General features: G+C 42.7%; 1 protein-coding gene across 13 annotated transcripts in view; it reads right to left on the bottom strand.

Annotated features, from left to right (window-relative positions):
- Window positions 1–23881, bottom strand: part of ADD1 (adducin 1) — a 1467941-nt gene that overhangs the window by 1014370 nt on the left and 429690 nt on the right. For all 13 annotated transcript variants that reach the window (XM_044062916.1, XM_044062918.1, XM_044062905.1 and 10 more), the window contains one exon: window positions 16476–16627. In XM_044062916.1, coding sequence (XP_043918851.1) covers window positions 16476–16627 — 152 coding nt within the window. The remainder of the gene's footprint in view (window positions 1–16475; window positions 16628–23881) is intronic.

Below are 23881 nucleotides of genomic sequence, written 5' to 3'. Positions count from 1 at the left end.
AAACAATGGTGGGTCACAGTCGTAGTGAGCTGAAATTGCTGCAGCATGAATCTTAATGGAAGAGAAGGACAAACCTTTGTCCAATAACTCAGTAAGATATTGAAGAGTCACACTTAAATCAGGCTCAGAAACATCCAAATCCTTAGCTGCACTCCAAAACAAAAATCTCTTCCATTTATCTGCGTACACTTTCCTTGTACTAGGCCTTCTAGCTTCCAAAATCACATTCAAAACTTGTTGTGGAAGTTGAGACCCTCTATGGTTTAAAACAGAATATGCCATGCTGTTAGGTGAAGAGAGTGAAGTTTGACATTGAGCAAATGACTGTCCTCCTGGGACAACAGATGTGGAATCAAAGGCAAAGGCCATGGAGGCTTCTGTACTAGACTTCTCAGTAATGGGTACCAGTGCTGTCGAGGCCAATCTGGAGCTATCAAAATCATCCTTGGCTTGTCCTGTCTGACCTTTAGAAGTACCTTTGGGAGGAGAGGCAGAGGAGGAAAGGCATACACATGAAGATTTTTCCAACTGAAAGAAAGAGCATCCACTTTCCAAGCTGTGGGATGAAACCTTTGTGCAAAACTTTGGCAGCTGGTGGTTTAGTGGAGAAGCGAACAGATCTATGTCTGGAGTTCCCCAGGACACTGTCAATTTCTGAAATACATGAAGATCCAGTTTCCACTCGTGGGGATCCATGATTTGTCTGCTTAACACATCTGCTAAGGAGTTCTGTGCTCGGCAGAAACCTTGCCTGAAGACTTAGTTGTAAACCGAGAGCAGTCTCCCACAAAATCATTGCTTGCCTGCATAGAGGATAAGAATGTGTTCCCCTTGCTTGTTGATGTACCACATGACAGTTGTGTTGTCTGTTAGAATCAACACCTGCCCTGGAAGAAGTAAATCCTTGAAAGCTATTAATGCAAACTGGACTGCTAACATCTCCTTCAAGTTGATATGTAGATGCTGTAGTCTGACAGGCCACTTGTCTTGTATCCACTTTCCGTTTAGATGAGCTCCCCAAGCTTTGTCTGAGGCATCTGTCGTTAAAATTTGACTCGCCTCTGGCCGGGTCACAGAGAGTCCCTTGTTTAGGTGACATTCCTGAGCCCACCACAAAAATTCCTTTTGAATGCAAGATATTATTTGAATGACAGTGTCCAGATGCTGGCAGTGCTGTGTCCATACATTTGAGATACCATTGCAACTTCCTCATATGCAGTTTGGCATTGGGAAGCACCAGAATACAAGATGCCATGAACCCTAAGGCTTGAAGGACTGTCCTTGCAGTCAGCCCGGACTGAAGAGATAGATGATGGAAGTAAAGGGAAAGATTCTTTTGTTTGTCCGGGGTTAGAAAGGCCATCTGGGATGCTGTATTCAGTCTTACACCCAGAAAGCACATGTCTTGAGAGGGTACTAGACTGGACTTTATTTCGTTCACAGAATACCCCAGGCATCTTAGCACTGCTATCACATATTCCAAATGACGAAAAAGCTCGTCCCCTCCTTGAGCCAGAATCAGGCAATCGTCCAAATAAGGATAGATTTGTATTCCTTTTAGCCTGAAGAAAGCTATCACTGGAGCCAGAACTTTCGTAAATACTCTGGGCGCAATAGATAAGCCAAAGGGTAATGCAGAGAACTGATAGTGAGAAGTCCCAGTCCGAAAACGCAGATATTTCCTGCAACTTAGCCTGATAGGAACATGAAGGTAAGCCTCCTTGAGATCCAAAGTTACCATCCAGTGATCCTTGCCCAGTAGAGGTAAAAGCTGTTGTAACGTCAACATTTTGAACTTGGGAATGTCCAGATAAGTGTTGAGGATAGATAAATCCAAAATTGGTCTCCACGTGTTCCCCTTTTTTGGCACAAGGAACAGGCGAGAATAAAATCCTAGGCCCCTTTCTGGCATAGGAACCGGCTGTATGGCCCCTATTTGGAGTAACAGAGAAATTTGCCTGTGAGCCTCTATTCTTTGTTGAGGAGGAATGACTGGCATGCCTTTGAAAGGAGGCAAGGTATGGAAATAAAACCTGTAACCGTGATGTATGATATCCAGTACCCATCTGTCTTGGGTAATCAAACTCCAATTTTCTTTGAAAAGTGCCAACCTTCCTCCCAAAGGTGCTGCCAGGCGAGAAGGCTCTGGCAGCTGAAAGGGTAGGTCATTGGGTCTGTTTACGAAAGGACTGACCCCTGCCCTCACCCGAAGACTGTGCAGGAGAACTCCCTGTTCTAGGCCTGAAAGAGCCCTGACCTCTGCCCCTGCCACGTCTAGATCTACCCCTAGACTGGGAATCATAAGAAGGATAGTCCACCCTTTAGTAGGCCAATTTCTACTAAACTTTGGAGGCTGAACCTGCAAAAAATCTTTAACAGTCTGCATAGACTTAGCCTTGTCTTCCATTTTCTTTAAAACTGCCTCAACAGGAGAACCAAACAAGACATCAGATTGCAAAGGGGCATCCAAAATCCTAGTTTTAACATGGTCAGATAAATTTTGATCCCTCAGCCAGGCATGCCTGCGAAGAACTGACCCAGTGGCAGCCACCCTAGACGAGGCCTGAACAGCATCAAAACCACATTGCAAAGAATGCTTACCCACCTGTTCAGAAACATGCACTAAATCTTGTAACTCTTTACAATCAATACCTTCCGCCAGAGCATCAACCTTAGATTTCAACTGTGAAAGGAGATAATTTTGATATTTCAACATGTGAAACTGGCAATTCAAAGCTCTCATGGCTAGAGTGGAAGAAGTATAAACTTTCTTTCCCCACCTATCCAAGGCCCTGGCCTCTATCTGCCGGAACTGGATTCTTGACAACAGAAGCCTTAACACCCTTAGGCCCCTGGCTAACAGTTTCTGGGTCTGCCCTAGGACTCTTAAAAAGATACTTATGAGCTTCAGGCACCCTGTAATACCTATCTGGTTTAACAGGAGCAGGAGGCAAAGAATCAGGATTAAGAGAAGCCTCTGCAAACACATCTTCCACCACATTCAGAACAGGAGGTATAGCTAAAGGCCTATGCTGGGGTAGAAACAAAAATTCCCTAAGCCTTTTCCTGGAATCAGAGAAATCCTGACCTTCCCATTTAAAATGCTCTCTCATGGAGTGAAGGGTCTCTGAAAAGAAAAATCCTCAGGAGGAGAAGCAGAAGGAGTAGAATCATCCACATCAGAATCAGAATAATGAGAATACTCCTGCAAGTCTTCAGCCGAAGACTCAGACACATCCGAAGCCTGCTCATAATCCCCCAACACAGGTTCCCATCCTAGGCCTCTTATCAGGAGGGGGCATAGAGCCTCTAATCAAAGTAATTAAATCTTCTGCCATTTTAAGCATGTGCTTCTTGGGCACTGAACCTGAAGAACTAGGAGTGACACCCACAGAAGCAAAACTAGACCTGCCTCTAGGAGAAGCCTTGGAAGCAGAAAGAGAGGGCCTAGACACCTTAGGAAGGGAGGGGAGTACAGTTACCTGAGAAGCCCCTACAGCCTGACCTGCCTCCTGGGAGGCCACATCCTGTAAAAACACAGTTTCTCCCTGGGACTCCAGAGAGGCCTCCATCGGAACCACCGGTTCCACTGACGCCTCTAAAGAACCGGCGTCCGGTTCGGACGACTCCTCTAACCTAGGTTTAACTGCCTTGTCCTTGTGCTTCTTTGAGGAAGCGGCCGTAGCATTCGGCGGCATATTGTAATTGCACCGCTTCCCAAAGACCAACCTGGCACAATCCAACCTACGCTTTATAGTGCGTTTATTGAACCTAGCACAAAAGCAACACCCAACAACGTCGTGCTCAGGTCCCAAACAAGGTATACACAAATTATGGTAATCCCTATGCGGTATCTGTTTCCCACAAGAAATACAGTTATTCACTTTTTCTGACATCCGGTAAACCACTGAGGCAAGAACAAACCAAAATATTCCCCAACGGGGTACTTAACCAACTCTGACTTCGGTCTGAAACTCCGAATTCGAAAAATTTCAGAACGCCGAACGGCACTCGCAACACTGCTTCTGCATCGGACCATGCGGCAAAAAAGACTGAGGATATGACGTCGGTCATGCGCATTTGTACCCTGACGTTCTGATGTCAGTCAAATGCGCCTTGACCGACGTCAGCCTTATACTCTGATATTCGGGCCGACCGAGGGACAGCGGACTACCCAAGTGTTAGGACTGCAGCAATGTGAGATGAAGAACATCATTCCTAAATAAAACCTTTTCCCTAACTGGAAGAGGAGGAACAGCTATTACCCCCAAGACAGCACATTATGTAGGACAATCAGCAAAAAACAAAGTCCAAACCACAGAAAGCAGTGAACCGAACCAGTAAAAGTATTCCAATAACAACCACTTTATTCACGAACATCAAATTCACAGTCTTAAAGCGTGCAAAATACTTTGCACGCTTTAAGACTGTGAATTTGATGTTCGTGAATAAAGTGGTTGTTATTGGAATACTTTTACTGGTTCAGTTCACTGCTTTCTGACATTATGTAGGACAGTAGAAAAGAGAAGGTTTTGGTCTGAGAAAAGTGCAGGTTTGTACACTTACCATAAATGTAGATGTTCAAGTGTACTCACTGTTGCAGTCACCACATTTGGGTTATCTGCCTGCAGCTGGCCTGAATACCAGAGTCTTCGGATTTCTGTGTCGGATGCTGTCGCTTCTTCCATGACGTCAGGTCATCAGGGGTATAAAACATGCAGCCAACGCCATTACATCAGTTTTTCTTGCCCCAGATGTCAGGAGCCCCCACAATAGGAAGCAATTATATGGTATGGTACACCCCCAGCAAAAAGCAAACACACATGATATAACATATGCCAAACAAGAAGGAAAGATAGAGCCAAGAGAAGTCAGGGGGCTGGAGGGAGGGTAACCATGACTGCAACAGTGAATACACTCAACATCTACATTTATGGCAAGTGTACACAACTGTACTATGTTCTTCGTGTTTCACTGTTGCAGTCATCACATTTGGGTTGATTCCCAAAGCTAAGGAAGGGTGGAGGCAGTTAAAGAGCATTAGGGCTAGCAATCAGGTCTTGTAAGACTGCTGTGGAAAATCCAGCACTGGATTTAGAAAAGATAGGCAGGTGGTAATGCTTGGTGAAAGTATGCACAGAGCTCCAGGTAGCAGCTTCCAGAATGTCCTGGGAAAGACTCCTCTGAGAAATGCCTTGATGGTAGATGAAGCCCTGGTGGAATGTGATCTTATCCCCTGTGGGGTAGGTTTTCCATGGTGCTTGTAGGAGAAATGGATGCAATGGGCTATCCATCTGGAAATTGTTTGCTTTGAAATGGCCTTCCCCTCTGCAGCAAAGCTAACTAGCAGCTGGTCAGATTTTCTGACAGGCTTAGTTCTGTCCAAATAGAATCTAAGCTGTCTGTGCAAGTCCAGAGAATGCAGTATCCCTTCCCCCTTATTTTGAGGATTAGGGAAAAAAGTACATGAATGGACTTGGTTTAGAGCCACACTAGACACCACCTTGGATATAAAGGATGGATTAGTCCAGAGGTAAAACCCAGTCTGCATGGCAGATAATGAAGGGTTCCACTGCCATGAGAACCTGCAGTTCAGACACCCTTCTTGCAGAAGTGATGGCTAGAAGTAAGGCTGTTTTCCAAGAAAGAAATTTCAACTCTGCTGTAGCAGCTGGTTCAAAGGGGGGGGGGGGTGAGTTTTTCCAATACAAAGTTAAGGTCCCAGGCTGGAGTGAGAGCTCTCCTGGGGGGGAGGGGTCTTCCATTTTTGGCCCCTCTCAGGGGATGAGAGAATAGGGGTGGCTCAGTATTATAATGTGCTGAAATGGCAGAGGCATGACTCTTAATTGAAGAGAAAGATAGGCCCTTGTGAAGCATTTCTGTTAACAATAATCTAGAATATGAGGTAAACTTGGCACCGCTGTGCCCATCCCTTGAGCCTGGCTCCAGGAACAGTATCTTTTCCACTTTTCTGAACAGGATTTTCTAGTACTAGGCCTCCTTGCCTCAAGAATGACATCCAGCACCTGTTTCCTGAGGGTTGTTAGAGGTGAGCTCAGGGAATTAGCCAGGCTGCAAGGTTCAGGGTTTGAAGCTGAGGGTGCAGAATTTGAGCCGCCTGCTGGGACAGCAGGGAAGGGGTCTGAGGCAGGTGCCATGGTTGCAGCACTGTCAGACTGTGCAAAAGGGGGTACCAGTGCTGGCGTGGCCAATCTGGGGCAATCAGGATTGTCCTTGGCTTGCTCTGTTTGATCTTTAGTAGAACCTTCCAGAGGAGAGGCAGAGGAAGAAAGGCACAAATTGAGTGGCTTTTCCAGGTAAAGGACATAACATCCACTTTCCAAGCTTGACTGTGGGGAGGTCTGGTGCAGAATTTGTTCAACTGGTAGTTCTGAGGGGAGGCAAACAGGTCTTCCTCTGGTGTCCCCCATTTGTTCCTCAACAGCTTGAATATTTTGGGTTCCAGTTTCCATTTATGTACGTCCATGAGATTTCTGCTCAAGTCGTCTGCCAGTGAATTTAGTTTGCCTGGCAGGAATTGAGTTTGCAGGTTCACTTGGTAGTTCAAGGCTGTGTTCCACAGAGCCATGGCTAATCTGCAGAGTGGGTAGGAATGGGTTCCCCCCTGCTTGTTTATGTACCACATAACTGTGGTGTTGTCTGTCTTTACCAATAGTTGTTCTGGAAGAATAAGGTCTTTGAAGGTTGTCAAAGCATTCTATACAGCTAACATTTCTTTTTGATTAATATGCAGGTGCATCTGTTTTGGGTTCCATTTGCCCTGAATGCACTGCCCTGCCATGCGAGTCCCCCATGCAAAGTCTGATGCGTCTGTTGTTAGGGTTTGAGCAGCAGGAGGTAGAGTGAAAGGGAGCCACTTGTTGTGGTAGCAGGCCTCTGCCCACCAAAGGAACTCTGCCCTTAGACAAGGAATGAGAGGAATCATTGATTCCAGGTCCTGAGAATGTTGACACCATAAGCTTTTTAGATACCATTGAAGTTTCCTCATATGCAGTCTTGCATATGGAATTAACAGAATGCAAGAGGCCATGAACCTCAGGGCTTGCAGGATTTTCCTTGCAGATAGCTGGGTTTTTGTGTCTAGTAGGTTTGAAGTAGGTTGTCAAACTTGTTTCTCCGGAGTGAGGAACGTCATCTGGGAAGTTGTGTTTAAGCTTTCTCCCAGGAATACAGTCTGTTGGCAGGGTACTAGGTGTGATTTCTTTTCGTTGATGGTGTACCCCAGTGAGGTTAGAAGTCTCTTTACAAATGCTAGGTATTGTAATAGCAAGTCCTGACTTTCTGCCTGAATCAGGCAATTGTCCAAGTATGGGTAAATCTGAATATTTATCTGCCCGCAAAATGCAATGACTGGAGCTAGGCACTTTGTGAATACCTTGGGCACAGTAGATAAGCCAAAGGGAAGTGCAGAGAACTGATAGTGCATGGAACCTCCCCTGAAACATAGGTATTGTCTGCAGGATTCCCTTATTGGGATGTGCAGGTAAGCTTCTTTTAAGTCTAGGGTTGCTAGCCAGGTATCCTTGGCTAGCATAGAAGAAGCTGTTGAAGAGTTAGCATTTTGAGTTTTGGAACCACCAGAAAGTGCTGAGAATAGACAGGTCCAGGACAGGACGCCAGGAGTTTTCTTTTCTGGGAACCAGGAACAGTCTTGAATAAAAACCTTGTCCCCTTTGTTCCGATGGGACAGGTTGAATAGCTCTGATACCAAGGAGAGAGATCACTTGTTTGTAGGCCTCCGCCCACTGATCTGGGGGGAGGTCTGGCCATCCACTTGGGGTTGGGAGTGAGTGGAAGTGGAATCTGTATCCTAGGGAAACTATGTTTAAAACCCATTTGTCTTGAGTAATGAGTTCCCAGTTTTATTTTGCATGCAGGGCGAGCTTTCCTCCTAAGGGAGCAAGCAGTTGAGCAGAGCTTGGAAGAATTAAGGATAAGTTATTGTGCCATTTTTCCATAGGCGGTGGCTTACTACTCCCTGCTTTGGAAGTGGGAGCCCCCCCACTACTTGGATCTGTGCATAGCCTGAGACTGAAGTCTTGATGGTCTGCTGCTCCTGGGTTTGTCTGAGAAAGCCTGGAAGGGACTGGAATGGACCACTTCTTTGAAGGCCAATGCCTACTGAATCTAGGAGGCTGTACTTGTAAGAAATCTTTAACAGTTTGCATAAATTTAGTTTTTTCCTCCATCCTTTTCAGGACTTCTGCTTTGTTGCCAAAAAGGCAGTCTTGGTTTAAGGTGCATCCAGTAATTTAGCTTTAACATGACCTGGCAAGTTTTGTTCCTTAAGCCAAGCATGCCTGCTAAGTATAGACCCAGTGACAGCAGCCCTGCAAGATGTTTCTAAAGCATCAAAACCACATTGCAAAGTATGTTTACCAACTTGTTCAGCAGAATGCATTAACTCTTGCAAATCTTTGTGTTCAGCACAGTCAGGAATCAGCATAATTTTCTGTTTAAGTAGTCCCATAATATGCTGCTGATACTTTAATATACGACACTGGCAATTTAAAGCCCTAATGGCCAAAGTAGCAGAAGTGTATACCTTCTTACCCCATCTGTCTAAAGCTCTCGAGTCCCTATCAGAAGGGGTAGGATTTTTGGCAGTAGTAGCCTTAATGCCTTTTGGTCCTTGGGAAATGGTCTCTGGATCCACAGTAGGATTCTTGAGGAATTTGTGAGAGTCAGGTACTCTGTAGTACCTACCCGGTTTCCTGGGAGCTGGAGGCAAAGTCTGGGGTAAGGCTGGATTCCAAGAAAACATCACCTACAATCTCCAGAACAGGAGGGATAGCTAGAGAGGCCTGTGTTGAGGCAGGAGTAAAAATTCACTAATTCTCTTCTTGGACTCAGAATAGTCCTGGCTTTCCCAGTGAAAACGCTTACCAAGGGTATGCAAGGTTTCACCACAAGAAAAATCTTCTGGAGGGGAACAGAGGGAATGGATCCTCTGCATCAGAATCCTCATAAGTAGATAAGGGTAAATTCTTGGTAGTCAGAAAGAACAGAGATAGATTCCTGATCAGAAGAATCAGACAGAAAATCAGTTCTAAGTCTCTTAGAGGGGGAAGGCTGGCTTCCCCTAATTAAGGAAATAAGGTCTTCAGCCATTCCAATCATTTGTTTTAGAGGCATATGGGCCTGAGAATGTGGTTTGGTCATCAGTTTTCGAGGCGTAGTGTGAGCTTTAGGCCTGAGGAATTCAGTATGCTTAGCTTGAAACGAAGTTGTCAGTTTAATATGAAAATCGGTAGGCCTGAATACACACTCAGAAGCTGGTGCCTGCACAGTGGCTCCAGACCCATCCAGACATCCGCAGGTTCCACAGTCGAAGAAGCATCTCGCGGCATACTGGACTCCGAATGTGTCTCAGTACGGGCCTGTGAATCTGTAGTAGCGGGTATCGGGCTGCGAAAGCACCTCACTGAGTACCGGCGGACTGGCGACTAGCTTAACGGAAGCATCATCGGCAGTTTTGGACCTATGTGGTCTGTCTCTGTCTTTATCCTTACATTTATTTCAGAAGATCGTTAGTCGGATGGCTTAACGAAGCCATTTCAGAGTATGGAGATCGAGAACAAAAGTATTTAGCTACAAAAATAGCCAGACTATGAATAGTTCGGGCATTGAACAAGGCACAAAACCGACAGCGAGGGACGTCATGGTCTCGGCCTAAACAGCTGACGCAGTGAGAATGAAAATCTCTATGAGGTATTTGCTTTCCAAAGGCAAGACCATTTTTACATTTTTCTGACATCAGTTAGAACAAGAAAAAAGGCTCCCCAACGGGGTACTTATCTTTTTGAAAACTTCAGGTCTGAAACTCAAAAACGAAAATTTCAGGAGTCTGCCAACCGGCACTTGCGAACTTGCTTCTGCTTCGGGCACTGCACGGCAAGAAAGACTGATGTAATGCCGTCGGCTACATGTTTTATACCCCTAATGACCTTACATCATGGAAGTGACAGCATCAGAAGAAGAAATCCGAAGACTCTGGTATTCAGGCCGGCTGAGGGCTACCTGTAGGCAGATCACCCAAATGTGATGACTGCAACAGTTAAACACGAAGAACATCTAGGAAGAATCCCCTGTGAAGGAAGAATTTTCTCTCACTGCCATTTACATACCAGATGGATCACATTCAGGATCCATCTGTCTTACTAAAGACAGAAATGAAGAATCAGACTTTCTGGAAGGGGTAAAGGACTGACATAGTAAGAGGGGGAACAAGGTTCCCCTTAAACAGTCATTCCGACTTGGCTGTTCCTTGTTCAGGGGGTTTCCTGCTTTCTTTCTGGAACTGCCCTGCCATTGCTTTTTTTAAACATTTGCTTACAAGTACTTTCCTGATGCTGTTTATTTTGCTTTCCTGATGCTGTTTATTTTGCTTCTTGCCAAAATTAGACGAGGGAACAGAAAATCTCCGAGAAATTTTTGAGAAGGAGGGCTGTAAATCATAGACATTACTTTAAATCAGCTTACCTCTTTCGTTACACTTTTGATAACCTCTACAGCAGAGGGTCCAAAAACATGACTATCCAAAGGAGAATTAAAAATTTCATTTTTGACATCTTTCAAGGTGTTCTGAAAATGTAGCCAGGCAAATCTCCTTAAAACAGTAACAGTGGCAAACAGCACTGGAGGCAGTAATCAACAGAGTCCTAAACACACTACAATGAGTAGTTACCAGAGAAACAGAAGGGACCAAACACAAAGTAGATTTTTCCTCACAACAGGAATCTGCAGCCAAAATACTCATCTTACATTCATAATTTGTCAGTATAAACTTCAATATATGAGCCACACACAATTCGGAATTCTAAAAAATCAAAATTGCAGAAGCATATATTTTTTCCGCTAAGTTGTCAACAGTTGCTGGGTCATGTCAGGGATTAGTGTACAAAAACTTGAAAGACTAAGGAACATTGCTAAAATCTGCTTTCTTAGCAGCAACAGGTTGGTTGTCAGGAATTTACAAGCTGTGACAAAACGCATCTTCCAATGCTGGTAGCTTGGGGGGGTTGAAGGTTTTGGAAATACCAGTTGTAGCAAATCATTAATATTTTCTAAGGGATTGAGAAACCTTGGATTTCTCCCACTGTAAACAGTTCATTACTGAAAGAGTCTCAGAGAAACTGAATCCCTCACAGTAAATTTCCAGTACTACACTTTCCTCGGAACCTGAATTAGAAATCTGAGGAGAAAAAAAAGATATCATCTGTCCCTTCACATTCCCCTACAGATTCCAATTCTTCAATTTTGTCAAGGAAAAAGGAACCCTTTTTCTTTTACTAGAAACCACCTTACAAAAAGGGTCAATAGCACGCACAAAGATCCTGAGCCAAGCTTAGTAAATTACAAATGTCCAGAGCAACTGGGCACAGGAAAAGTTAAATGTCTAGTTTTCTATCTCTTTTTGACAGGCAAGTTAGGGAAAACTGACCTGGTATTACCAGCAATAACTTCTCCAAGGATGGGCAGATTCTCTGCTCCTTCTCTCAGTACTGATGAGAGTGACCTTCCCTTGCCCAGTGAAGGGACCCCAACAGCTACAGAGGACGTAACTAACCTGGTCCATGGTGGCTGTTTGAACTACACCAGAGGGATCTTAAAAAGATGAGTGGTCTACATAATCATCTTTGACTACAGCACAGTAACCCACCTGCATCTGTGGCAAATTACTAAACTGCTGTGATCACAAAAATCTGCATAGTTATATTTTTCTTTTTGTGGCTAGATGAAGCCAGGAGCTGGTTGTTTGTTCCATGGTCAAGTCGAAAATGGTGCTTGTGTCCTCAGGAAGTTTGGTTCAAGGTAGGTATTTGAAAATCCTAGCTCATCCTGAAGTAAGAGTAACTGCCAGAGACCCTCTTCTCTCTTCCAAACCAGCAGTACATTTCCAAGTTGCCACCTCAGTTTTTCTAGCTTTCAAAGAAACTTCGTTCATGAAAAGGTGGAGACACTAACATTAGAAAACAACTTCTGATACCACCTATTGCATACACCCAAAGCAATATGAAGAATTGCACTTTGTTGCATGCATGCATACCTGTTCCAGTGCCTCTGCTGCCTTGTAAGACAGCTTCATCAGGAAACAAACACTCCACAGATTGCTTCAGTGGGAAATGGCAGATACAGAAGATGGAAATGATATACTAGTGAGGTAGTGCACAATAAAGAAAATAACCCCCCTCCACACACACAAACAAACAAAAGACAATGCAGCTACAAAAGAGTAACTTCATCCTGATCAAGTAAACCCCTTTCTACTTCAGTCATAAACATTCAAAGGGGCATGCAGCTGTTGTGAATGTACAGGTGTTAAAAGAGCTGAGAATTTTCCAGGAAAAGTAAGATCATGTTTGAAATCTCTTTCACATAGATGTCAAACACTGTGAAGAAGGGAACTGCATGAGAAAACTGGAAAGTTTATTTTGGGCAAGGCAACTTTGTAAAGGAAAATCACTTCAGTAAGAAGCTGAGATCCCTCAAAATCTTCCAAAGCTAGTTACGAAAATAAAATTGCCAAAGATTTCAAAGACAACCACAAGGCATTCTATAACTATGTCAAGAATCTAAATGGCAATGCTCAGAGCTTCTCTGAGCTACAACAGAGTGACATTAAATATACTGATCCCAAGGATATTGCCAATATCCTGGCAAATCGATTCAGTGCCAACTTCACCCCCCTCTCACACCCTAAATGGCCCATCTCAATACCGGAATATTGCCAAATTCCAGTAATAATGGCCACACAGGTAAAAATGGCACTCTAGGGCAGCCACAGTGGTGCAGTGGTTAGCATTGTCGCCTCACAGCAAGAGGTTCTCCGGTTCAATCCTCAGCTGGGGTGCCTTCTGTGTGGAGTCTGCATGTCCTCCCTGTGGTCGCGTGGGTTTTCTCCCACATCCCAAAGACATGCTGCAGGTGGATTGGACACTCTAAACTGGCCATAGGTGTGAATGCGTGTGTGTGCCTTCTGTGGAAGGTTGAGCGCCGGGCTGGCAACTCGACACTGTAAAACTCCACTGCCAATCATGAGCGGACAGGTGATCCACTGTGGCAACCCCTAACCGGGAAAAAGCCGAAAGAAGAAGGTAAAAAATGCACTCTCCAAAGCTAAGAATACAGCATCCATGGGACCAGATGACATCCCGGGCTGTATACTACATGAACTACAAAAATGAACTGGCACCTCACCTAAGTGTCATGTTTAATCATACCCTCACCTCAGGCTTCATTGCTCATCGAGTGGCGCACAGCTACAGTTATCCCACTCCACAAGGGGGGATCCACCTTGGATCCTGGGAACTACCGCCCCATCAGTCTGACGAACCTGATCTGCAAGGCCATGGAACATATTATCATGGAAATTATAAACAAAGACATTGGCAACCTTAAAACACGACCCCACCCAGTTAGGGTTCGTGAAGGGATGATCTTGTCTCCTGAATCTGATTGACTTCTTCGAATCAGTCTCCAGAGCCGTGGACGATGGTAAGGCAGTCCACACAGCCTATCTGGACCTCGCCAAGGCCTTTGACACCATCCCCCACTCCGGAATCATACATAAACTTACTAAGTTGGGCATTAATCCCTACGTCACTCGATGGGTTACCAACTGGCTTACTGACAGAACCCACACTGTAAAAGTAGCTGACTCCAAATCCAGCTCCAGACAAGTGACAAGTGGAGTACCTCAGAGTTCAGTCCTGGGACCTCTCTTGTTTGGCATCTACTTCTCTGAAGTACAGGCCAACACTAAGGGACTCTGGCTAACAAAGTTCGCAGATGATTGCAAACTGGGAGCCATTATTTAATCCCCAAATGATGTCGATACTCTACAAAAGGGCCTTACAGAAACAGATGCTTGGTGCCAGAGCCATGGACTCGAGCTCAATGCCAAGAAATGTACAGTTATCCCCTTTGGGGAAAAAAAAGTACCTGTGAATTACCACATAGGTGGCAGTGCACTAAACACAAAGTGTGATAAGAGACTTAGGGACACAGGTGGACAGTGGTCTCACCTTCAATAACCACATCGCCACAACAGTCAGGAAATCCTGCTATGTGGCACACCTCATCACCAAGAGCTTTTCATCCTGAAAAAAGGAGGTCATTGTCCCACTGTACTCATCCCTCATTAGACCCATTATAGAATACAACGCCCCATTTGGTATGTACCTCTCAAGACATCTGCAACAACTGGAAACACCGCAGAAATACCTCACTAAAAGAATCACAGGCCTAAAGCAGATGCCCTATGCTGACCGCCTTAAAAACCTCTAGTTATACTCTGCCGCATATCGTCTACTCCGAGGCGGTCTCTGCTTAACATACAAGGCCATGTCAAACCCAGAGCTGTTGGACATGCCACACTTAAAGAAATCCCAATACCTCAAAGAAATCCCAATCCCTCAGAGCCACATGCTCCAGGGATCTAAACCTTATCACAATAAACAAAACATGCTGGAGGGATAGGTTCCTGACCCAGAGACTCCCCAAACTCTGGAATAGACTGGTCATACACGTCAAGCAGAGCACCTCTTTGGCCCTCTTCAAAAGGAACCTTGATGACTGGATGGGAGAAAGGAAATTCACCCCAGGGATCACATCAGTCACCCTGCTAGACAGGGGTCCAGGGAAGTAAATAGTGTGGGAAGAAATAGCCAGGGAATTGTTATGGCTAGGCTTGTATAGGCCCTAGGGCCGACAGCCTAGTACCAACCTATGAACCTATAATCTACAGATTGAGTTAAACTGAAAAAACATACAAGACTTTCACACAAAAGTAGTACAGGGTAGCCGTCTCACCAGTTATTGCTAAATGTTACTGACCGCTAAGACTGAAAACATGTAGAAACAGCAACTCAATTTAATTCACAAAGTGGGATGTGGAAAAAGAACAGTACAGAGCAAACAAGGTACACAAGATGAACCATTACTGTCCATTGACCATACCTACTTACAATTTATTGAGCCATATTTTTCTGTTAAATATGTAAAGTAGCAGCACCAGTTACTTATGATGTGGCCATACAACAGCTATAATTGTTTTTGCACGCACAGCTGTTAACACCCCCTGAAATAAGGTGTCAACTTCAACTGCTTGATCATGAAAGAAAAGTCAATTACTTCCATAAAATAAGGGATGATGCTGTTAGGAAGAACAACAATTAAGATGAATTCTCCCTTTCACGTGATTAATAAAACCTCAAATTAACCTAGATGTTTAAACATTCCCTATAGCAATGTCTTTTAAAAATGAAAGGGATTATTAGACTAAACTGATTTAACTTCCAGTAAGAATTTGTCGGATTTGTTGTTAATCTGACAGAAGCACAGCAGGAAAGAATTAGAATTTCAAAGTGACTGTATTTCACTTTTAACATTATCACTGTCAAATTTTTTCTGTCGCAAGATTTTTATAACATTGTTAAATAAAGTTCTGCATGACTAGCCTACAGTAGCAACTGTCCAAAGGTGATGGGAGGATTTGCTGCAAAAAAAAAATAAATACAAAAGCACTACTAAGTAAATAACCTGGTCATCTCATCTACCACTATTAGTTATTTGTTTATTTTTTAATTATTTAATTTTTTCACCACAGTGGGGCATTGACCAAAAATGGCCAATTTCAAGTTCTGCCCAAGCAAAAATACAATGACAAAGACTTATGTTAATGCAGTTTACAAGCAATACAGAAAAGATAACAGAAGGATTACATAAAGTTAGCGAATTACCAAGTCATTTGTCTAAATGAAGTTGAACTACTTTCTTGACCTACAGTTACTAGTTGTAACTTGCACTCCTTCAGCATTTCTTCATTGTACAGCTTGCTACTTACAATTCCTGTCTACTTGGTCTTTATCAGAGCTGTAGCGAGGCCATCTGGCACCCTAGGTAGTACCCCAGACAGGTACCCCTATCAAACCTCTAAAAACAGGGTGTTACAAAAACAAACTCCACTCAAAACTCTGACCGCAGCAAACTCCTTGCTACAGCTATGGACATCGACATCTACAAATACAAGTAAGAATGCAGTACTGGCATTCTTTTAAGAAGCCATGGCTTCTTTTAATGAATGACTGCACTGTACTAATGTTACAACAACTGCTGGTTGTGACCCCTAACAGCTTGTGCTCCAAGCATCCACCCTCTTATCCCTGTTCTAGTTATAGTTCAGATCTTTGCATACAGTTCTAGTCTTTACACTCATCTAATTACCTCTGAAGCACACAAAACAAATGCACAACCATGCTAAGCTGTTTAAGTCTATCCAGGCATTCAAAACTAGCTGCACATAACATACACACTCCAGACTGTTTTTCTTCATAATTAAACTCTGTACTATGCAGACTTTAACATACAATGTGGTCGCACTGCAGATGACACAGAAAGACACAGACTTCCGTAAATATGCTCAATTAAATTGTCTGAGAAACCAAACTTACTGTGATATGATTGTAGATCAATTGTGACCAGCCAAAGAGGTCTGCTAATCTGTAGAGAGCCGCCAGTTTGCACCGAAGTAGCTTTTCACCTTTTTCATACGCTACTGAATCTGATCCTCTGAGATCATTTACAGGAGTAACCATACCAAGACCTGAAAAAAAAAATGTAAAGTTAGGTGAATGCACTCATAACAATAAAAGTTCAAGCAGATGAATCACTACCACAGTACAATTATTATTGGGAATTACCCATAGCCAGATGTGTGCCTTTCTGGCTTGCATTCTGGACATCCAAACAGCACAAGAAAACTCATTCCTTTCTTGAGACATAAAACCAATGAACAGCTGAAAGGGAAAGCAACTCCCACCATTTTCAGGTTGTTCCTGGAAGGAAGATTACCCAAAAGACATTCAGGTTCAATCCTCAGTCTGAAAAGCCCTAGAGGACGTGAAGAGTTTAATGCACCTGTCCAGATAATGTCAATACCTTGGGTACCCGCTCCCCCCCCCCCTTGGGGGCACATAAGGAGCCCACAGTCATCACTTTTAAATACTGAACACTTGCAAATGAAAGCCAGAAAAATGTATAGGATAGGTACAGAACTAGCACATCCACTCTTTCCATAAGGCTTTCTGGTTATTTTACTTCCTCCACTTCCAGGCGTCAAAAGGTACTAAAGTACTGGCCACTCTCAAGTTGAAGGTAGGTGGATCTTTATTTTACAATAACAATTCTTCTGCATGACCTACTACAGTTACTGTGAGTGTACTCCTACAGCTCTGCTATGTTCATTGCAAAATTCACTGTTACAGTATAATTCATCATCAGTGGGAATCTGCAATCTAGATGATTATTCCATGGGGAGGGGGTTTACAGCATGCCTTACAAGACAACTTCACCTAAACCGGTTTTGTTATATGACAGGATTTCCAGCCTATAATGTTTGGAAAAGGTGTGGAAAGCAGTCAGGTAGCTGCTTTAAGGCTACTCTGAACTAAAACACTTCTAACAAAGGTTGTTAATGTAGGTGCTGCATATATAAAAGGTGTTGTTCACATGTTTTACCATGGTTCTCTTAATAGAAAGCAATGCAATTAAGCCAGCCACTTGGACAGTATCTGAATGTCTTCAAGCCTACCTTGTTTGCCTGGCACGGAAAATACAAAACAGTAGTCAAATGATTGAAGTTTTGACTTTGGCTGTCTGTGCACACCTACACAAGTCCAATATTTGCCCTCTCCTCTACTGTGGGAAAGGAGACAGACTACAGGCAACTGTATTATCAGATTTAGTTCCAGCTGTGACAGCACTTGTACACAAAGAAAGGATTCATTCTAAGGCCTGCCCCTGTCTATGGGACATAGTGTAGAGATATCTACACATAAGAGTCTGAATCAAAGATCTTCCTGGACAAAGTAATAGTCACTGAAAACAGTTTATCAAAGTAGAAAGTTCAGTGCTAGGGATGAACTAAGCTCAAAAAGAGCTAGGACAAGTTTTTCCACAACACAGTTCAGGTTCCAAAGACATAACAGAGGCTTGCGGGGCCTCTTTTGGCACCCGTTTCATAAAATAGTAGACTGCTTGATCTGGGGATGGGGGTGTGTGCATTCTGATGCAGGTTTAAGATTGCCCTCTGTTAAATAACTCAAGACTGTGGGCTCTACAGCTTCTACGGGCAAGACTGCCCCATGTCTACATCTCAAGGAGTGCCACTTTTAAATCGACCCTGATTTTCTACAGCTAGGCTTCTCAACCTCCTGCATGACGTGCAACATCTATTCGGAGTTCTGTGAACATCCACGGTGCAAGCCTGAAATTATCTATATTTGCGTGAAAAAAATGACACTTCCTCCTTGCTAATGAGGGTACTCAACTGGTTAAACTGCAAGCTTCTTCCTTGTTCAGCTGAACTAGTTACCAGAACCATGGCGGTCTTGGCCACAAGAACATTGCAAAAATGAAGTTTTGTTTTGTTTGTCCTTACTTTCAGTAGGACTTTGAGGAAAATGTTATACAGGAGTGCCCCTTGTCCACGGAAGGAGAATGCATTCACTCTCCACACCTCTTTGTAAGGGAAATCTGGTAAAATTCTTCAGCTGGCATTTTCCTAGCAATGCTTACAGAGAACTCCACAGGTTCTCCATTCTGCATTAGTTTTTGAAATACTTTGCGGCACAGACTCTACCAAGAATAATGAAGACAAGTCTGCTCAGCTTGGCTACTACTGAATCTAGATATGAAGGGATGAAAAAAAAAAACATGAAATGGAAGCCCAAGATGGGACATTAAGCCCTATGCTATTGATATCAACCTGCACAGCACACATGAATGCCTGCTCCTAACTCTGTATGTACAATGTTATTGTATTGTTACAACTAATTTTATGTACTAAACTACTGCAATGTTACATTAGCTATGTTCAGAGTTCCTGACTATTCTGCCAGCGTTAACGTCAATCTCCAGTAAACTGATGTAGCCTTCCATCAGGAAGTTGTCCACACTCCTTTGCACTTTCAGGGCATCCTCTGGTTGTTAAACAGCTGCTGTAACCTCAAGCTGAAGTTCAATGCTATCCCCTTAACTGCTCAACAACTGCAGGGATCACCAGCTGTATTCAGTCCCAATAGAGAGGATCACATAGGTAAAGTTAAGTCTAAGGGATGATCATGCTGCTCCTGTAAGCTTCTGAAATACCTGTGTATGTTGAAGTGCAGCCTGGAACATCAGGATGGATGAGAGCACATATGTCACTGCTGCCCTCTTATGATGTTCCTGATAAGGAAATACAGGATAGGAAGACTTCTTTGGCTTAAGATATTATCTTCTAAATTAACTGGACCAGAAAGAAGGATTTCCTGATTGTGGTGAAAATGGTGATGATCAAACGAGAGAGACAGCTGTCCACATAAACACCTATGTATCTTATTGACTGTCTCTATCTGAAAAAAAGAGTATGAAGCTGAAGGAGCTTTTTTGCCAATCACTGCTACTTTGCAAATGTTTGCATTTAGCTTTAGACCATTTTCACTGCATCAGGTATGTGCACATTTCAACCCTTATTGGAACTGTTTACTGTCAAGTGATGAATAGATTACCAATGACTGCAAGCTGGGCAATATTAACTCAGTCAACCACACCTCTTGGATACTGGTTTGCATGTCTGCCAAATAAATGCCAACATGAGATGGCCTAGCACCCATGTGGCACCCAAGTCATTACAATTTTGCATTCAGAAAGTGTACCAACAGTTTTCACAACCTGAGATCAGTTGGATGGCCAGTCTGCAATCCAGCGAATAATATAGGGTAAGTGTCTTTTATTTTTCAATTATGCCAGAGAAGGGAGTAGTGTCAAAAGCCCTGACCAGATCAAGTTAAGCAGTGTGCACAGAGTGACCACTATCCACAGCCTCTATAATATTTTTCGAGACGCTTACTAGGGTCAGGAGGTAGGACCTGCCCTTCACAATACCAAACTAGTTTAGGTCAGTTAAGTCGCCTGTCTGCATAAATGAGTTCTGCTATGATGCATTCCATGGCTTTACATACAAGGCTGGTGAGGCTGATGGACCTGTCTACCTCGGTCTGTCAAGTGGCTATTCTTGTGTAGGGGAGTCCAAAGCGGCCGTTATCCAGGCACTGAGCACAAACCCTGTAGACAGGCTGATGCTGAACAGTTTAAGTGGTGATTTGGATACTAAATACTTGGTACTGATGAGCATACAACCTGCTATGTTGTCTGGTCCCAAAGTATTTTTATCCTTTGACAAGGATTCATTACAGGGACAGCAAATGCTTTATCCAGTATGTGGAAAACCTGGTATGAAGTGTAAACCATGCTTAGTAAAACAGCAAGTCTCATCTCATTCCACTGGAGGAAGTTTAAGGTTACGGAGTCTTACAAACCATTATGTCTTGCCATTTAACACCCTGGACTACTTCTCCTCGCATGGAGGACCAGGAAGTGCTGAACTGTGAGGCTGTAAGAGGCTGAAATGCTCTTGTGATCTTAATTTAGTCTGTTCTTCCACACTGTCAGTGGAAAGAATTTATAAACTGCAGTGTGTGTGTGTGTGTGTGTGTGTGAGAGTGTGTGTGTGAGAGAGTGTGTATGTATGTATATAAGCGTGTATGTGTGTATACGGCACCACATGTTGTAACAAAAGAAGTAGAATATATTTTTTAAAGTGATGTTGGAGAATTTTGTTGTTTTTTTCTACTTCAGTTGTATCTTCCTGTTTGCTTATCACTTATGGTCACAGATTACATGTCTGTTTAGAGAAAATGTTATATACTGCAGTCTTTTACTTTCTCTTTTGTTGTAAAAGTCAGCACAGAGATTTGGTATGTGTCATAGCAGCAAAGAATGACTGGAAGGAAGAATTTTTTCTTGATCATGACTCAAGAGGTTTGCAGCAAATTGATTTATACAGAAAAGTGTGCATGTAGGAGAGACCTCACTGGACTGGAAATGGTCTAAAACGAGAGAGCTTATCTGCGGTACAAAAAAGAAGACTATGGAGAGAAAAGAACTGGAGAAGTGATGGTAGAAATGGCAACTAATGAGGAATGTAACCAGGCTGGTACTCCTCAGATGAGCTAAAAGCTAAGTAAGCCAGAGTAGCAGGTAAGGTTTGCACAATACGAGGATGCATAGAGAGAGGCATCAGGGGGTGGAATATGAGAATCTGTTGTCTCTGTAGTTTGTTGATACAAGTGCTGTATGCATTTCTGCAGACCTCCTCATTTTAAAGAAACAGCCTTGGACAGAGGCTATCAGATAAAGGTATCAAGAATAACATACAGTTTACACCAGCAGCCATATAAAGAAAATGTTTCAAGGGCTTAAGATGTACAGTGTTGATAAAGGAAGGCAGAAATGAGACATAACAGAAACTGCAAAGTACCTCTGGAATATCTACAGACTCACAGTGACGACCACCTTTAACAAACAGATGCAGCTTCACGAAACAGTACCTTTTTATCCATTTAAAATTCCTCTTATCCTCATGCAAGGTTAACTGTCCAGGGAAGATACCAGAAGTATTAATTCACAGGTAGGGTGACGGATGATTGGAACAGCCTACTACAAGGTAGTAGCACAGTCAGAAAGAGTAGCAGAATGCAAGACTGCTTGAGACTGACGTAATGCAGCTCTCATGACAGCTGTACTTTATATAAAAAAAAAAAGTGTGGTTAGCTGAAGCTCCAGTTAATCCTTCACCCTCTATTCCCTTGTCTGTAGGTCTGTGTGGGCTGGGGAGCTCTTGTCTGCCATTACTCTGATTTTCTGTACACAAGATAGACTGTTGGAAGTGTTTTTTTTTTTTTTGTATATAAACTGCTTAAAGCATGGCTTGTTTATTATGAGAACATTTTGATAAAAAGAAGCAATAAAAATGTGTCTAGTCCCTTTAGTTTTATACACAGTTCATGAGTAGTTTTATCAACCAAAGGAGCTGTGGACCATAATTAATAAAGAGTTGAAGGAATTTATTTGGGACGGGAAGAGGGCAAGAAATGTAATAAGCCAAATTTCTCCATAGACCATTTGAAGGGATATTTTAGAACTACACAATTAAAGTAGGTTGTAAGTCAAACTAGAAAGGGGTGACAATGTAAAGGTGCAAGAGGTGGAGTTTGAGAAGTTTGGAATGCAGATTACAGACCGCCTTTCCTAGCAGTGACCGAAACACAGTAAAGGCAAAGAAATGGACAACAGGATTGCTAAATGAAAGACCAGCTCTGGTACAGCTTCCAGTTGAATGTCAAAAATAAGTTGCTGTTAAAAAGTGATAGCATGGCATATAAAACGCTGCATGACAAATACAGGAATCAAAGGAGGTTAGAAAAGAATAGAAAGGCAATATAAAAAGGAACAATGTGAGGATATCTGTACGACTCCCAAATATGCAACAAAGACCAAACGGTTTAGGAAGTTTTGCTTGGAATTATTTGCATAATTATTTTTATACCCGAAGCAGACTTTAGAGAATTTTCCTCTGGTAGACAGAATATGCTGGAGGTGTGATGGGAATAAAAGAATGAGTTAATTGGGAACATGTTTTTTGGGAATATAACAAGTTGGCAGATTTTAAAAATTCCCTACAGAAAGTGTTAGGAAACAAGTGCTTGTAATTAAGGAAATGATTCTTTTGAGCTGGGATATAGGACCTAGAAGTTTAATGTCACTGGTTGCCAAAAAGCAATTACTAGAACAGGGAAATCGAACTCCATTCCCACTGAAAAGGAAACTCATGACATTGTAAAAGGGATAAAATAATTGGAGGCAAGATCTTTAGAAAAGGGAAGAAGTAAATTTCATAAAAATAAATACAATTTGTGGGAACAATACATGCAGAATAATGTTCAGGAGGACAAGGGACATTTAATGGAAGGCAGGAGTTGAGCAACTTGTATACTGCTGGAGTGAATGAAAGTTGATAAAAAGCAAATAAATACCACATAATAACATTTGACACTTACTACAGTTTGTTTTCTTTTCTATCAATTCATGTAAACCCATGTTAGACATAAAAGTAATGATTTAATAAAGATGTTTAAAAATAATGAACTAGGCCATCAATCTATATGCAGTCATACAAAACACTACTGAAATACATTTACATAATGAAAATAATCCTTATGAAGCTGAAAGGAAACTGTGATAAATAAACATACATATGAGCACGTATACACACACACACACACACACACATTTTATATATTATAACACTGAACTGTCCAAACCCATTTCACTGGAAGCTCATTTAACTCATTTCATAAAAAAGTACAGAAGTGTATGGAAAGCATGGTACAGTGTCATTTCTTATCATGGGAGTTACTAGGGAAATGAGTGTAGCAATGTGTGTGTGTATGTGTGTGTGGACTGCAAAGGTCAGCATCATGTTGTACCCCCAGATCTATAGATGTCTGTTTGCTCTTGAGCACTGAATCACTGTATGTGGATCACTTTATGTGTTTTTCCTGTTTCTCCACAGCTGTGCGATCATCGAGTTAACATATACAAGTGGGGTGTGGAGGTGCAAATCCCTTCACCTGAGGAGTACAGGTAGTCCTGCCCCCTGTGTGGAGAAGGTTTTCTATGAAACAGAAAAATAAGACATGGTGTGATTGATTCATATCCCAGTGTATCCCTCACTTTTACATGTCAAGCAAACCAATACCTGACACTTGCAAGGTAAACCTAGATAATTGGAAGGCTAGCTTAAAACTCTCTCGTGGTCCATCTCGTCTTCTCCTTAAGGCTGGTGGGAACTTTTGAATATTTATTTATTTATTTATTTTGCTAGGCTTGGACTGTCTGCACACTGATCATTTAGTACTTACCTATGAGCATTTTACAACATTAAAGGGATGACACACTCACTTTAAAAAAGGAA

Source organism: Protopterus annectens, chromosome 2.part1, assembly GCF_019279795.1.
Source record: "Protopterus annectens isolate FY-2018-M chromosome 2.part1, PAN1.0, whole genome shotgun sequence".
Taxonomy (NCBI): domain Eukaryota; kingdom Metazoa; phylum Chordata; order Ceratodontiformes; family Protopteridae; genus Protopterus; species Protopterus annectens.
The sequence above is the reverse complement of the archived record's forward strand: the minus strand, read 5'-3'. Positions and strand labels throughout refer to the sequence as shown.